General features: G+C 31.2%; 2 protein-coding genes across 2 annotated transcripts in view; one reads left to right on the top strand and one right to left on the bottom strand.

The window, feature by feature from the left end:
• The window catches only part of LOC113373934 (angiotensin-converting enzyme-like), a 157,772-nt gene extending 141,861 nt beyond the window's left edge, over window positions 1-15,911 (top strand). The window contains exons 25-27 of the mRNA XM_026614200.1: window positions 6,026-6,150; window positions 15,501-15,744; window positions 15,809-15,911. Coding sequence (XP_026469985.1) covers window positions 6,026-6,150; window positions 15,501-15,744; window positions 15,809-15,911 — 472 coding nt within the window. The remainder of the gene's footprint in view (window positions 1-6,025; window positions 6,151-15,500; window positions 15,745-15,808) is intronic.
• A 188-nt stretch (window positions 15,912-16,099) lies between these two features.
• Window positions 16,100-17,782, bottom strand: LOC113373933 (tetra-peptide repeat homeobox protein 1-like). The gene is made up of 2 exons (XM_026614198.1): window positions 17,582-17,782; window positions 16,100-17,374 (listed from the first exon to the last, which is right to left on the bottom strand). The coding sequence occupies exons 1-2, from the start codon at window positions 17,780-17,782 to the stop codon at window positions 16,100-16,102; spliced, it is 1,476 nt and encodes a 491-aa protein (XP_026469983.1).

The following is a 17,782-nucleotide window of genomic DNA, read 5'->3' as shown; positions in this document are numbered from 1 at the left end:
AACATATTCTTGAATATCGCTGTTATGTTATTTCCTAGACTAATATTTACAGAAGAATTAGAAAAAATATTCTGTATATTATATAGTTAAGCTTTTATTGATAGCTAGTATTATATTCGATTTTTCTGAGCATTGATCCTCCGTTTTTTTTTATAATACTTTTATAATTTAATTTTCTAAATATGGTAGAGCGGGGTTTGAAGAGTTGCTGGTAAAGAGGTCAGGCATTAATATCTCAAAAATAAATAAAGTGAAAATGCTTTTAACAACAATATTCAAAAGTAGAGGGCAAAAAATGTAAAACCAGCCTTCACCTTGATTCTTGCGACGTTGCCATCAAGAAATGAACGCAAAATTTCAAAATCCATAACCATAAGTATTTTATTTTATTGGTAGTTTTTTTTACTGTGAGCACTGTTGTTTAGTTTACGAGACCTTACACTTCTTTATCATCATTTATTTGTTCTATAAGATATTTTGTTATTTTTAAGTTAAATTTAACAATTATTTTATATAACGCATTATTATTTTATATAAAAGCATACACGTGTGTGAGGTAAAAGAAAACAACCAAACCTTTGACCTGGCAAAAATGTAAACAGTTTAGAAAACAGCTAGAAGATAAAAATTGTAAATTAGGCTAAAAAGTAATATCGCAAGAGATAAATTAAATAAATAAATATTCAAACTCTGCTGATGATTATTTCTGATAAAATACCAAATCAAGGTTATATACTGTGTTATCTTTGGCAAGAATAAACCTTGTTTTATATCTTGTATTGCTTAAAAATTTAGCTATTTTTTCGTAGAACTCATCTGAAATTAAAAATAAGACACTGGATTATTTAATTTTGCAAGACCGTGCAACTTTCTGCAAATTTTAAATGTTTTTCTTAATACAGTATTTTAGTGTATACCAAACATATCAATTTTAAAATATTAAATATGAAATATTATGATAAATTCAGTTAAATTTGCTGTTGTTTTTATATAATATTAATCAATTTACTATATCAAAATTAAAGTACTACTAATTTTTAGCATAATTACTCCAAAAGAGAAATGTAGAATGTTCAAACAATCAAACCGTAAATAAAATTTTAGAAATCTCCAGTTTCAAATCAAACAGCTCTGCATAAAAATTATAAATGCACTGAAAATTATAATCTGACCGCTAACCTGAGTTGTATATCATAATGGCGAGAGTTGCACGTATTTTGCTCCATAAAGTGTATCAGATAAGAGAAACCATAATATACTTGTTCTATCTACTCACATGGTCATTAGAAATGCATTGGAATTACATTTAAAGCCCAAGCTGTTTACAAATAAATTCCGCTGTTCATTATATTATCTAGGAAATCGACTTTTTCGCTAAAAATAATTATACACACTTCTCGTTTTGAATCATTCATTTGTGGAAAGCTTGCGATAAATATGAGATATTTCATTATTATTTTATTTTATAGTTTGCTGCTAATTTCCTGTAACGCCCAGTTGTAATAAATCAGATAAACACGAAACCTGCAGATACTTTGGAAACAATTTATCTATTGCGATGGATAAATCAATGAATATATTAAACGTATAGTAATTTTTAAATTTAGGTTTAAATCAGATATACATACATATAAGTCAGATCAAAGAATCATTATAAGTCATAATTTAACTAATTGATACACAAATATTATAGTTTAACATTACAATTTTTTACAAGTTAAAACATGATACATTACTAGTAGAAAAACTAAGGAATTAATATATCTCGAGACTCATTGATTATATATCTTAGAAATAAAATGGATTATTTGCAACTACAACTATTTCTTCACCAAATCCAATTATACTAATTCAATGAATACTCAATAGACACCTAAGATAGAATGGGCCAGGAAATGACAAAAATTATAAGATTTTAAGTATCATGCAGAAAAATTACTATTTCGGAGATTTTGTCGCTTTTTCAATAATTTTTCAATTTTTTGCCATTTTTGCCATTTGACCCTCAATTTTGACTTCAGATTTGTGTTCAAGGGTAAAAACTACATTAGAAAACATATACCACACACCCAATACAGACAACCTCTTTATTTTGTGGACCTGTGTAATTTAACAAAATATTAATAAAATTGACTTCTTTCGAAGTACATATTTCTTTACATACACAAGCGCAAACTATAATTAACACAAATGAAATATATAGTGTCTCTTGTAATATAAATTTTTATCAAATCAACGTAATTTACATGTGCCCACATCTAACAAACTATACGTTCCAGTCAATCTTCTTCAATTGAGTCTGTATATATTTCTTATATGTTATAACTACTCTCAAAGTTTTGTTTCAACTAACCCCATTTAAACAATTTAGCAATCATAAATGTCTAAACAATATCAAAGATTTATAACTTGAAGCAAATTAAAATATATAAAATATATAGTATTCAAAATTAGTCGGTAATAATAACGCAGATCGAATTTTCATGATAGATCATTGTTATATTACCTGCCAAAAATGACGGACCTGCACAGTTCTGTTTATTGACCTATGCAGGACGGTTTACATATCCAATGGAAACAGAAAATATTCAAATTTCGTTCAAGATCGTATTAAAAAACGCCCGTTACCAGTTACCCTTATTACAAATAGCCCCTATCTTTCCAGTACAGTATACGCAAGTAAATAATAGCATAATTATAAATACAATTAATATTAATTATTACGATTGTGAATTCAACATATTGTTGTTCGTTTGGTCCCCTTGTTTCTGATAGAAAATCCGATTTGCTAATTTTATATTTTCTTGACGTTTCAAGTCGATCTAAATCATTTGACTTTTGATATCTTTCAAAAAGACACTTATATTAATAATATTTGTAAATGTATCAAAAGCGCAACATCATTGTGTCAAATTTCAATGAATTTTTATAATCAATCTTTTTCGTGGGTCTATAATATTTTGATATGTTTGTTTTGAGAACATAAACTTCATCGTCGAATTAAGTTTCATTAAAAATGTCAATTTTTATCATCAATTTTTGAAAAAAGAACTACGATTCGCAAGATGTCTTTAAATTTTTAAATTTATTGAAATCTTCAAAGCCTGTTCAGGATTTTTTGAGAAAACGTGAACGAACATTTTGCAATTTCTGCTTATTATAAAGTTTTGACCGGTCTTACAAAACTAATGAACACAAGTCTTTATTGAAATAATTTGAAGGGCTTTTCAAATTGTTTTAGGGGGCGTCCATTAATCACGTGATCGACTTTTTGAGGATTTACCGCCTCCTTCTTGGTGATACGTGGTGATATTCAAAATTACCCCCTCCCCATTAAAAAGTGGTATAATTTGTTTATTTTTGATAATATTTGATTTTTTTTAAATCAGGTAAAAAATGAATACACGTGATATCTTACTAAAACCTCCCTCCCTCCCTAAGACTTCTCGTGATTAATGGACGCCCCCTTAGCCATTTTTGGACAAAAAAAACGTTGACTAAAGTTCATAAATCAGCTCCACAAACAAATTACGGTCTTACATTGAAACATTGAGAAAATATAAATTTAGCGAGTCGAATATTCTGACAAAAACGACATATTAAAAAGTTAAAAATAACTATTCGATGATTTGATTTTTAACTAATTAATTTACGGCGCTGGATCGTCAGATTTACTATCAATCATTTCCGAATTTTAAAAGGTCGTCGACATAACTACGTCAATGGAAAATACATAACCGTGTATATAAAAATGAAAACTGTTTCATAACACAAAAGGCATAATAAAAAGGTGGACTAACAAATATTACAACTCTATGCATTTTAATTACAACACACACGATACGGTAACTATGTTAACTTTCTATAAGCGTGAAATGTTAGAACGAAATCTAATTGGCAAATAACAATACAGACATCGTCTTGTGTGTAAAACAGAAAATCAACGAGCGGAAATTTAATTTATGATGCCTTTTAACTAAGATACATCGGATTAAGAGCAAGTACTTAGTACATCATGGTACATCCACATTGTCGGATCCACTTCTGTGATCTTCTTGATTGAGCTATCTTAATAATTATCAAATGGTGCAAAACCGCAACGGCACTGACCTTTTTATAATACAAATGCTGTGCGCTCTGAACAACCTGATATGATGCTGTTACTGTATCACTTAAAGATAAACATTTAAATATTTTTACCCTTCACCTATTCAAAAATAATATATCAGTAAATCGGAGCCGCATTCTGACGAAAACGCACCTTTTGTAAACTTGACATTATTGTGTATGTTATTCAATTTGTTATATGTATATGAATTTGCGAACAAAATGTTGATAAATTACAAATTGCACCACATTTTTGCCATATTAAAAAAATTATGGAATTCAAAAAAGTGTTTCATCACTGATTAGATTTATTCTTTGAATTAGGCGAACTTACAGGCCGCATCTGGTTTTTAAAAACTTATGGTCGGCCGCACTTATTTATAATTTACAGAGCTTAATATATACTAATAAACATTATAATATGAAAATACAAAATTATAAAAAATAAGTAGCTACAAGAAATGAATATTTTATAATAAAATTCTCCTTAAAAAATAATTGGCTTGGATATTTGAAGGGCCGGATGAAGCCTGCGGGCCGCGACTTGCTCATTTTCTATTTGACCCTTCAATACGAACTGAGTAATTGTGTATACAATTACCGAGTACGTCTCACAGGAGACATCCTTAAAATAACTAGTGGTGTATGGCATCGTTCCTTAAGGCAAATTGCTGGAACTTCCTGCACCGTTCTTTGAATCATTTCAATCGGACGCTTAGTTCTCTCAAAAACTGCCATTTTTTCAACATTTTGCTCTGTATCTCCGAAACCGCTGGGCCTATCTTTGCCACTAATAACCACTTTTTCCCGTCATTACGAGTTGAATGTTTTTTGGATCATACAAATCGGATGATCCGTTCTCTGAAAAACTCGATTTCTATTTTCTGCCCTCTTTGCTCCATATCTCCGTAACGGCTGGACCTGCCTTTGCCAAAATCTAATCAGCACATCTCCCTATCAATAGGAATCGAATGTTTTTTAAACCATTCAGATCAGTTGATCCGTGCGCCAAAAAACGTGGACGAAAAAATGTGGACATACAAAACACACACAGATACACACACATAGATCCATTTTTTCTAGGTATGCCAAAATGTTCAGAAACCTTCAAAACATCGAGAAATGCAAAAATTTTCAATTTCGATTTTCGGCCCATTACTATAACTACCCTACGGAATTTAAAACTGCTTGAGTTTTTTTTTGCAAAAGCTTAAACTTTATTTTTGTAATGAACAATAGAGAATTAATAAAATAAATAAGTTGATTATATCCACCTATCTGTAATTTTATGCTATTTGCCTAAGGCAAAATTCCACTTACATGTAGTTAAGTATATGTATTATTAATATTCAAAACTAGTTTCTTAGCTTCTAGGTGTTCAAAGTTCGTTGAAGTCTTAATTGAGTTTAGTTTCTTAATTATGTGACTTATTTTTCATTTTAATGGAAAATAGTTGTAAGAAACTTCTACTACCATGGGATATATAAATTATCGATTTAAACATTTAGAGGAAAAAAAATTATTTAAGCTTTTAGATGTCTACTGAAATATCATGGTAAAGATTTTATATTAATTTAAATTTTAATTTAATTAATAAATGTATTTAATTCCATATACTTAAAAATCTTACTGCGACGAGGGCGGGAAAATTATGAAACCTAATGTGAATGCTTTTTTTATACAGTGTGAAAAGTGTTTTATTCATACCTTTCATCCTGAAAGCTCATTAAGCATATTCCAAGTTTTGTTTTAAAGTAGTTGAGAAAAAACAAAAAAGGCATAGACATTATTAGCAAATAGTTCATGGTTCGTAAAGTTACAACTGAATGCGTTTAATCAGCATCAATTGGTGTAACTTAATTAAAATTTTGTCCTATTTATCTTGCTTTAATAATGATTACATGCTTATATTTTTCAGAATTAAAATGTGTACCCAAGTAACGCACAAGGACTTGCTAACCGCTCATCATGAAATGGCCCATATTCATTATTTCCTTCAGTATCGACACCAGCCGAAAGTTTTTCGCGATGGAGCAAATCCAGGTATGTTATAAAACATTTTATTTTCATTAAAAAATCCTCTGATATATTTGGCATACTTTAAAAAAAATGACTCTTAGATCCCAAATATATATAATAAAAGTAAAAGATAGGTCAAGCGAGTTCAAACTAGTTAAAAAGAAAAAACGTCAACATAAGAAATTTGAAAATATTAAAAAAGTATAAATTTTAGCAACATGCACAATGTTTGCTAAAAACTATTTACATTTGTACCAATACTAAATTAACGATATTAAGTTTTTATATTCGCATTTTCCAAATTTAAGGTTCCGTGCTTACATGCATTTGTTACTTATAAGTCATGTCCAAAGAAGTTTAACGTGAAAAATAGTCTAACATTTTTATGTGAGTGATAAGCGTGAGACACAAAAATGAACCAATAGTGATCTTGATTAACAATTTATTGAAAATTTAAACAAAACAAAGCTTAAAAAAAGAATTAAAGTCAAAATCAGTATAGTCTAGCTGTTATGGAAACTGTAACTACCGTACCCTGGCACAACCGTACCCAGTCTCCCCTACTCAAATAATACATAACTTAATTTTAGTTTATAATATATAACGATTAAAATTTCAATTGATATATTACAAATTACTCAATACTAATATTCTAGTAAATCTGTAAAAGACAGTGTCATAATACACGATAATAAAATATTTTATTATTCCGCCACAAATTCATATTGCAAGTGTATTTTATTTTAGTGATCGTCGTAAACCATAAATGAAAATGCTCAAGAAAGTGCACATAAAATGATCGCTGAATCAATTTTCTTTATTATCCGAGCAAATTTGGAACGGTAGTTATGCAACTACTTTCTTAAAATTACAAACAGCGTGAGTCGGAACACATATGTAGAGAATAAAATATAGTCGTATGTGCTGTAAAACAATGCGAATCGAGAAAAAACATACTGAAATAAGGAAGTAACTTAATGTCCATTAAAAGATTCATGATTTGTCATAATTCTTGTGTAATATGAATGGACATCTTTCGCAATTGTATCAAAATTATATAAGAGAAATAATATTTTTATGAATAGTGCGTATATTGTTTTTATTTATTAACTTCCCGTAGGGCAAGTTATAGTAATAGCAAAAAAATCGAAAATGAAAATTTTTATATATCTTTACGTTTCAAAACCTTCTGAACATTTTGGCATGCCTTAGAAAAAATGGATGCATGTGTGTGTGTGTATGTGTGTATATGTGCGTAAGTGTGTGTGTGTGCAGATACAAATTTTTGTCGACGATTTCGGAAACACGGATAAAGCGATTTGAATAATTCGAAAAACATTCGATTCGTATTGATAAGGGACAAAATGAAGAACTGGTCAATTTTTCAGGAAGGCAGCTCTAGCGGTTTTGGAGATCTAGTAAAAAAAGTTAAAAAAATGTCATTTGGCGGTCAAAAATGATCATTAGACATATGCACATCAAATTATCTGATATTGTTGTTGGTACGGAAAGTTCCAGCAATTTGCTTTAAGGCACGATGCCATGCGTTCCAATAGTTTAACTTTAATTTACGATCAACAGAGACTGCTAACAATATATATGAGAAAATAATATCGATTAAAAATGAGTAGGCGTTTCTACTAGAAATAATATATAAAATTTGTAGATATATTTTAAATGACATAACTTAATTGCTTAGTCTACATTTCACGTTATACATCCATGACCTGTGCCTCAAACTTCAATTCATTTGCAATTTTGTACAAATTTTCTATCAATTGATCTTCTTCATATATTTCTGAATGCACTTAAACTTCTATTTTTTCTTCGATTGCAACGTGAAGTAAAATTGTTTTTGAATAGACTAAAACCAAAATTCATATGTAAAAGTGTACGTTCTCATCCTCTGACCTCTTTACAGTCATCAACATCTTTCAAAACCCTCAATAAATATATGTGTTATAGAATTGATATCAAATCAAATGATTAAAATATTTGAGTTACCTTTGTGCTCTAGATGTTTAAATTTAAATAGTAGGGGAGACTTGGTACTGTTTTGCCACTTTTTTTGATCAGTCATGATTTTGTTAATTTATCAGTAAGACAAAAGTAAATTATTTATCAGTTAGCTAGGAGAAAAGTAAATTAAATGGTAATCTTCGTCGAAATTGTACTGTTCTTAAATACGATGGATTAGTCATAAAATATCAAATCATACAAGGAAAGGGCAAGTGTCACAACCATCCTCATCCCCCAGAATAATAGGTTAAAAATATGGTATGAAACAAAAAAGAATTTTTTAAACAAAATTAACAAGAATTCTTTGTGAAATTTATTTTTTCTTGTATTGAATTTTCTTTTTTTTCTGTTTCATATTTTCTCTTATAATTAGTTAAGTAAGCTTTATTTTATCTCTTTAATCTTCATCCTGAAAGGATAAGAAATACATGTCAGAACCGTACCCAACGCACACTTCGAAAAAACGAATCATCGTTTTGACTGAGCAAAATTATCTAAGCAAAAACTAATTTCTGGTAAATGCCTACTAATGTTTGACATACCGCAAAATAACAAACAAAGTGATCTATCTGTATACAATAAACAGTTATTATTAAAAGAATTCAAACATGAAACTTACTTATAAACTTATTTGACTCTTTCAGCAATGTGTTTTACAGATCATGTTAGTGTAATGCATTACTAAAAGCAACAATATGAACTTGTTCGAACAATCATACTTCATGCTTCCTTCTTTGGGCCATATTTTAAATTCAGTATAGTTTAATATTTATAAAAACTACGAATAATATAGAAATTATTTCAATAAACTTATGTCTGATGCACGGCATTGCATGCATTTATTATTTTCATTATAATTATTTACGAAGGAGAGGGTGAAATATTATTCTGATTCAGACATTTTTCATTACTAAATTAAATCAAGATTGGTACTACGATGTAACTTTAAAATGTTTATTTATCCATGCCAATTTACCTGTTGATATCGGTACGCATACAACGTTGACTCCTGTACGCATACAACGTTGATGCCGGTACGCAAACAACGACAGATCTCTATTCACATACGCGACGACTAATCACAATCCACCCGTATAGAAACGATAGTTTCATCGAGAGCGAATGACAAATCATTGGCTATGAGACTCTTATCTTATCTTATCTGCCGAATCGCACTTCCGTTGAATTTGTTCGGATTTACATCCAAGTCGCGCCTAAAGAAGTTTTACTTAAAAAATGTCAATATTATCTAAATATTTTTTAAACAGATTTATACAAACATGCATCTGCCTGATTAAAAAGTGCAGAATTTTTATAATGCTCTGTCAGCAGGTCTCTAATATTTTAGGATATTCGTTCTTTCGATCGAGAACTCTATTGCCATAAGCTAAACGCTAAAAATAATATTTTTAACACTTAATTACGAAGAAATGATTTGATCGATTTCTACGAAAAATCAATCAGCACAATTCCTATGATTTGATATCTTTCGAACGGTTTTATATTTTCAAAATCAGTTAGGATTTTTTGCAAAAACGTGTACGAAAAATTTTGCTTTAAAAATTTAAGATTACGAGAATGTTTATAAAGTCCCAACGAAATTTTATTAGAATCACTTTATGTATAAAAGCGATCTTAATCTTGTTCCACACCCGCTCCGGTCAAGGTTAATGATGCGGGACCATAAAGAAAACAAACAATGAGTGCGGAAGATGCGCGAAAGTGACGAACGAGGTCACAGACGGCGGAGACATTATCGCAACGCGACTATTTCTTCTGCTTTGTTTCCAGGAAACCAACGAACATATAATGAAAATTTTTATTACACAAAATTATAATGATAAGTTAAGCATTTTTAATATCAGTGTCCAATGAAGGCACATATGGTGCGAGAGTACGAAATTATAATTACCCCTTTACCATCCCTCACTGTTTACTTCTCTAACTTTTGCTTCCACCCATGTCCATCAACTGCAATTCTTATTTATCGTAGTCCTTTTAATATAGGGTAGAGCTGGGCTTAAAGCCCCGTGGGTAGGAAAGTCAACCGAAAATTTTTTAACAACAATATTCGAAACTAGAGGGATATATATATATATATATATATATATATATATATATTTCCTCTACTTTCTATATATATATATATATATATATATATATATATATATATATATATATATATATATATATTATATACGAGATTTGTTCAAAAAGTACCCGGAATTTTCGTTTTTTCAAAAAAATATTTATTTATTCGTCTACATTAATGTGGTCCCCTTCAAAGTAGTCCCCCCAGATATAATACACTTATGCCAGCGTTTTTTCCAATTTTCGAAGCACCCTTGATATTCACTTTTTGATATGTCCTTGAGCACTCTCAGCGATTCGGCCTTTATTTCTTCAATCGAGGAAAACCGCCGTCCTTTCATGGGTCTCTTCAACTTTGGGAATAGGAAAAAGTCACACGGAGCCATATCTGGTGAATATGGAGGTTGGGGCATCACTACGGTATTGTTTTTGGCCAAAAAATTACGAACAAGCAACGACGAGTGAGCAGGTGCGTTATCGTGGTGCAACAGCCATGAATTGTTTTTCCATAAATCGGAGCGTTTTTTTCGGATTGCTTCACGCAAACGTCGCATCACTTCAAGGTAATACTCCTTATTAACCGTACGACCTTGTGGTAAGAACTCTTGATGCACTATGCCGTTATAATCAAAGAAAACAGTAAGCAAAACCTTGACATTCGATCGAACTTGACGTGCTTTTTTCGGTCTTGGCTCACCTGGGCTCTTCCATTGGGACGATTGGGCTTTGGTTTCGACATCATAACCGTACACCCATGTTTCATCACCAGTTATGACCCTTTCAAGCAAACTTGGATCGTTGTTGACGTCATTTAACAGCTCTTGAGCGATGTTCATGCGATTGCTTTTTTGGTCAAAATTTAGCAGTTTTGGAATGAATTTTGCTGCCACTCGTTTCATGCCCAAAACATTTGAAAAAATGTTATGACATGAGCCAATTGATATGCCAACTTCATCAGCAACTTCTCTAATTGTGATTCGGCGATCATTCATAACCATTTTTTCCACTTCTTTCACATTTTCATCGTTTGTTGACGTGCTGGGTCGACCGGAGCGTTCGTCATCTTCAACGTCTTCGCGGCCATCTTGGAAACGCTTATACCACTCGTAAACACTTGTTTTTTTCATAGCAGACTCACCATAGGCTTTTTGTAACATTTCACACACTTTGTTACACTTTATTTCATTTTTTACGCAAAATTTAATACAAATTCTTTGACTTTTCAATTCTTCCATTGTAAAAATCGCCGAGCTCAGAAAAACACGTCGAACCTTAGCGACTACCACAGACAAAGTAAACAGTGAATATAGCTGAAAATTTCATCATACTTTAGGGGCATGTATACCAACACAATAAAAATTTTGACAATCAGACACTCCAGACCCGCGAAATTTAAAAATTCCGGGTACTTTTTGAACACACCTCGTATATATATATATATATATATATATATATATATATATAAGCAGCCGTCGACTCAAATCAAGCAACGTCGCTATCAGGAGATAGCCATGTTTGAAAACCTATAACAAATGCATTTTCTTAAACTTGCATCCAAAAATTAAATTTATAATTTTAATAAACTTTATAATTTTCATATTCGGTCTGATACTTATTAACTTCCCGAAGGAGAAGTTTATGTTTTCATCAAAAAATCCGATTCGCTAATTTTATGTTTTCTCGACGTTTCAAGCCATTCTGAATCGAATGAGACCAAATTTGGAAAAAGTATGTGTGTGTGTATGTGAACAGATTTTTTTGTTGTAATTTGACGTATTCTCGAAAACGGCTGGGCCGATTTCAAGAATTTAAAAGCCATTCGATGTATCTCGACGAGAACTATCGTTTGTCAGTTTTGTGGGACGATCGGCCGAGACGTTTCTTTATAAATAGTAGAAAAGTGAAAAATTCTTCGTCCACATTTTAGCCCGCAATTCTGAACCGATTATGAAAATTCAAAAACCGTTCGAAAGATATTGATTGGGAATCGTGCTGATTAGTTTTCTTGTAATGAAGTGTTAAAAAAAATATTATTATTTTTTTGACTGTAGATACTATAGTCTTCTAGATCATACTAATATATTACGGCCCTACGACAATTGGTTTAACTTTGAAAATTCGTCAAAGTTTGCAAAAATTGGTATCGTTTTTTTGGCATTTGTCAAAATTAGACCTTTGATCGACGTTTTCTCAAAAACGCCTGAACCGATTTCAGAAATTTAAAAGCTATTTGATGTATTTCAATGAGGAATATCGTTTGTCAGTTTTGTGCGGCGATCTACCAAGCCGTTTCTTTGTAATTTGAAAAAAAGTGGTAAACCTTTCGTCCACATTTAAGCTCATCCTACCGAACCGATTTTAAAAAATCAAAAACTGGTCAAAATATATTAGTTGGGAATGGTACTGATTAGTTTTAGGTGAAAATCTACCGAGCCGTTTTCTTATAATTAACTGTTGAAAAAAAAAATTTTTTTTAGCCGATTTTTTTCATATAAAGTTTGTTTTCGATTTTAATGATTTCAATTAGATAAGACGAATTATACGATGCCGCAGAGAATAATATTATATTTTTTATGTTTTATTTATTTAAAGTCATACTTTAGATTTTTCCTAAAAACGTTTTTTAAAGCTTATTATCGAGAAGTTGTGATAGGGTAGGGCGGGGCTAGTTGAGCAAATTTTTACTTAAACGGATGTAGCTTCTCAATGAAAAGTCTCAATAAATTGATATACGGCTTAATGGATTTGATGTTTATTGCTTAACAAAAGTGTTAATACTATTTTATGGTAATAAGTAAAATTTAAAAGCTACAGCTGTTTGAATGCAAAAAGTCACGTATGCTCAATGTACCCCATAGGTGGGGCTAGTTGAGCACTAAGAAAGTATAATGAAATCATAGGTTTAATGTCGATAATAATGAAATAAAATAAGTTTTCAATAACCAGTTCTATATTTATAGTCTTTATTGACAAAGAATACAAAACTTATAGTAATTTGCTTTGAATAATTAAAGAAAAGTAGAATCAACAAAACAATATCGTATCTTAGGAATTATTTTACCATTATATTCAGTATTTTTGTTTAAAATCATTATTTCCTCATATTATTACTCGTAGACTTAGCTTAAATCTTAAAAATAATAAATTTCTGGAAGTTATTGGTAATTGTCTTAGTGACAGAACAAATTTAGCAACTATGCTCAACTAACCCCAACTTGGAATTTCAAAATATAAGTGAGTTTATGAAAAAACCATGAGAATTATACGCAGAATCTCTGTGCATATTAAAAGTACTATAATTATGTGGGAGAATAACATTTACCTGATTAAAAATAAATAACATTTGACTAAACCAAACGAAAACTCGTGATGAATTACTTTTTTACTTTTTGGTCTCAAAATAAACAAAACGCCCGTGAGCCTCACTCATTTGTCCAGCGGCCACTAGCGATCGCGGAATGTTTATTTCTCCCAAACCTCTATCTTTCCGCCATATAGTGCGTATAGGGCGAATAGTTTTCGAGATATTTCGATTGCTCAACTTGCCCCTATGCTCAACTAGCCCCGCTCTACCCTACAGTAACACACCAGGAATTAAAATTATACAAATTTATGTATGCCAAGTAACGCTCGAAAACTATGTGTATAGTATTTTCACTAATTTACATACTAAACATCATCATTCTGGGAAAGCATACTGAATACACTCTTGACTAAGTTATTTGTCATAATATCTATTAAATATAAAAATGTTATTTTATTCAGTATGTCCTGCAAAAATGAGTTTAAAACAAAAATTATATAATTAAATGCCTTTTGTAAAAAATGTATAGACTGCACAAATTCCAAAATATTAATCATGTCTGCAATAAAAGCTAGATTTTTTCTTTATTTTCTACATAATTTTTACAACTGCCCTTATATATTAAGAAAGCAAGAGCATTCTTTTAGCAGCTATACAGGAATTATTCATTTATTTAAGAAAATCTAATCTGAATATTTTCTAAAACCTTTTGAAAAGTTTTATAAAGATCAATTTAGTACCATAATGAACAAGGATATTTCATAAAATAATATTCAGTTTCCTTGTTCATTTATTACTATAAATTATTTTATTACCGTAGTGTTTGCGTAGTATTTTTTTTTTCATAATAAAAAAATGTAATTAAATATTAAATTATACAATTGCTAGCTATTTTATGCATAATGGATATAATGATTGTGCGTTATAAATTATACTAGATGCAGTTTAAATAAGAACTGTGCACTTATTGAATAAAATAAGACAAATAATTAAAATAAAATAATCAGAAATTTTTTAATCCTAAAACTTTAGTTGTTGTAAACAGGGTTGTATAATAAAATTACAATAATTTCCTTTGAATTTACGCGCTTCATTTCAAATTGGAATAATTTTATCAATGCTCTAGCTATGATGATTCTTCTCGATTCAGAGATCTTTTTCCTGCAAATTAATTGAAATAACTAATCTTACCTGAAAGCTTAATTGAAAATTAAAGAAAAATATCAATTATTGAATATTTGTAACTACGTAGATAAATGGCATATGCATCTAGTTAAAGTTAAAACTAGGACAAATATTAATTTACTTAAAAAAAGTTTAATTTTAAATATCTTAAATAAATAAATAATTATTATAAAATTTACTCATTCATGCATGTAAAAATTAAACTTTTAAAGACATTGACAATTTCGATTTTATAATTAACGTAAGCCGAATTTCTTATAAATTGTAATTGTGTAAGCAAATTAATAAAAACTATTATTTAATTTTCATTTACTTGCTTTAATGATTTATTCTCTCTTATTTAATTTAAAATTAATTATAGCATAGTTTTTTACACTCAATAAATCTACTACAGCTTTATGATAAGTCGAGTAATAATATAATAATATATTAATAACAAACTAGTAAGTTAATTGTAAATATGCAATAAAATTATTAATGTATTTTTTATAATAGGAGGAAATGGAAAAATTGGTCTTGTCTAAACCGTGTTGTGCAATATATTATGTTATTTTTTGTGTTTTGTATCTCATAATCGCGTTTTAATAAACTTGCACATAAGATAATTTTACTGCTCGACTTTTTTGTCAGGCAACGCACGCGCGAAAGTGAAAGTTCAATACATACACGAGTCTAAAAAACTTATTACAAGATGACGGATTTTATAATTAGAATATAAAAATATACAATAAGTTGACAGATATAATTTATCTCTAAATTATTGATTTATCCACAGGTTTCCATGAAGCAATTGGTGATGCAATTTCGTTGTCAGTGTCTACTCCTAAACATTTACAAACTCTTGGATTAGTTCATCGATCTGTAGATGATACTCCACATGAAATTAATTATTTATTTGCAATGGCTATGGATAAAGTAGCCTTTTTACCATTTGCTTTAACTATGGACGCTTGGAGATGGGATGTATTCCAGAAGACTGTTACTAAAGACCAATATAACTGTCATTGGTGGAGACTTAGGTAAATAAATAGCTATAATTAGTATAATAAAGTTATCACAAATTTTATAAATATTTATTTTTAGAGAACAATTTGGAGGTATAAAACCCCCGCTGCTAAGATCTGAAATAGATTTCGACCCTGGAGCGAAGTATCACATTCCAGCCAATATACCGTACATAAGGTAAGTGCTATATTTATCAATTAAAACAAAAAAGTTTATTTTTATTTTGTTTTATTATTAGTAAAAATACGAAACTTATTATATACGAGATGCACAAACATGTTCAATAACAGACAACGAAAAATATATTTGGACGAGCTATTCAACATAGAATAATTTTGGTATGAGCTCATTTACTCAATCAACGTTCAGTCAGTGCGAGTGTTCACCAAATCCACCGGATTCTCCATGGATTTCTTCGTGTCCTCCGAAAGAGTGTTCACCGCCTCCATATCCTCCAATTTCGTGACCTCCAAATCCTCCACTTTCATGACCACCGAATCCACCGCTTTCGTGACCGCCTCCTAATCCTCCTCCTTCGTGACCTCCTAAGCTGATGCTTTCGTGATGTTCTTCATGTACTGGTACTGGTACTGGCACTTTGATAAAGTGTGGTACGTGTTTTTCTACTGTGTATGGTACTGGTTTTTCTACGGTGACTGGTACTGGCCTGTCAACTTCAACTTTTACTGGATAAGGTACAATTTTTTCTACTGGGTATGGTACTTTCTTTACTACTGGGTATGGAGCTGGTACATGAACTTTGACTGGATAAGGTACTGGTTTCTCGACATGTACTGGAACTGGACGGTCGACTGGAACCTTCACAGGGTATGGTACGTGTTTTTCAACTGGGTATGGAACTTTCTTTTCGATATGTACTGGGTATGGTTTGGGTACATGCACTGGGTAAGGACGGTCGACTGGAACCTTGACTGGTACTGGTACGTGTTTGATGACTGGGTAAGGTTGTGGAACATGGACTGGTACTTTGACTGGGAAAGGTACTTTCTTCTCTACTGGGAATGGAGCTGGTACTGGTACTTTAACAGCGTATGGTACGTGTTTGGTTACTGGGTAGGGTTGAGGAACGTATACCTTTACGGGTACAGGACGATCGACTGGAACTTTGACAGGGTATGGGACATGTTTTTCAACTGGGTATGGTTTAGGAATATGCACAGGTACTTTAACGATTTCTTTAACTGGATAAGGCACGTGTTTCACAACTGGATAAGGATGTGGAACTGGTACTTTAACTGGATATGGAACATGCTTCTCTACTGGGTAGGGAACATGCTTCTCAACTGGATAAGGCACATGAACATTTTTAACAACGGTTATCGTTTTAACATGATGGTCATCTCCAGATCCCAAAGATAATCCATGACCAAAATCGTGTCCTCCGGATGATCCACCGAAGTCATGTCCGCCGGATGATCCGCCGGATGATCCTCCGAAGTCATGACCGCCAAAGTCGTGTCCTCCAAAACCGAAACCGTGTATTCCACGTTTGTCTTGTTTCTTTTCGGCTTGTGCTGATTCTTCAACCGCGGGTTTAGTATCTTCTACTTTAGTTTCTTGTGCTTTTTTTTCTGCTTCGGCAGACACTAGCAGCGCCAGCGCTAGCAATAGCGCAATGCAATTCTAAAATAAAGAAAACATTTTTAATAAAACTTAATGGTTTAATAAAACTTTCCTGCATATAATTTATGAGTCACTATTATGTAAACTGTTTTCTATTTTTCACATGCACTATTTATCATCCGTAACACTGCGCATCCTCGACGAATTGCAATATCGTAATTAACGGCAAAAGAACTAACATAAAAAACGAAAAAACATATATCTCACCAGTAATTTCATGTTGGTACGTTTGGAGATGTGAAAAGCAAACGAGTTACTGATATCTTCCTGGTCGGGCACAAAGCTTTTATATTCGCGCACTTCACTTTCGCTGTTCAGTACAGCTGACTGCACAGGCACATATAATACATCCCCATTCGCCGTGTGCGCGACGCCGCCGACGGAACTGCGGACGTCTTTTTTCAACAT

This window comes from Ctenocephalides felis, unplaced genomic scaffold, assembly GCF_003426905.1.
Source record: "Ctenocephalides felis isolate EL2017-DRISC unplaced genomic scaffold, ASM342690v1 CF-g0.4_SCAFFOLD_01604, whole genome shotgun sequence".
NCBI lineage: Eukaryota > Metazoa > Arthropoda > Insecta > Siphonaptera > Pulicidae > Ctenocephalides > Ctenocephalides felis.
This window is presented reverse-complemented; position numbering and strand designations above follow the sequence as displayed.

What these genes read in the sequence shown, in the direction of transcription:
- LOC113373933 (XM_026614198.1), bottom strand. Translation starts at nt 17,782, where the DNA reads ATGTTGAAAAAAGACGTCCGCAGTTCCGTCGGCGGCGTCGCGCACACG. An exon ending in GTACCAACATGAAATTACTG is followed by an intron (nt 17,375 to 17,581) that starts GTGAGATATATG and finishes TCTTTATTTTAG; the next exon opens with AATTGCATTGCGCTATTGCT.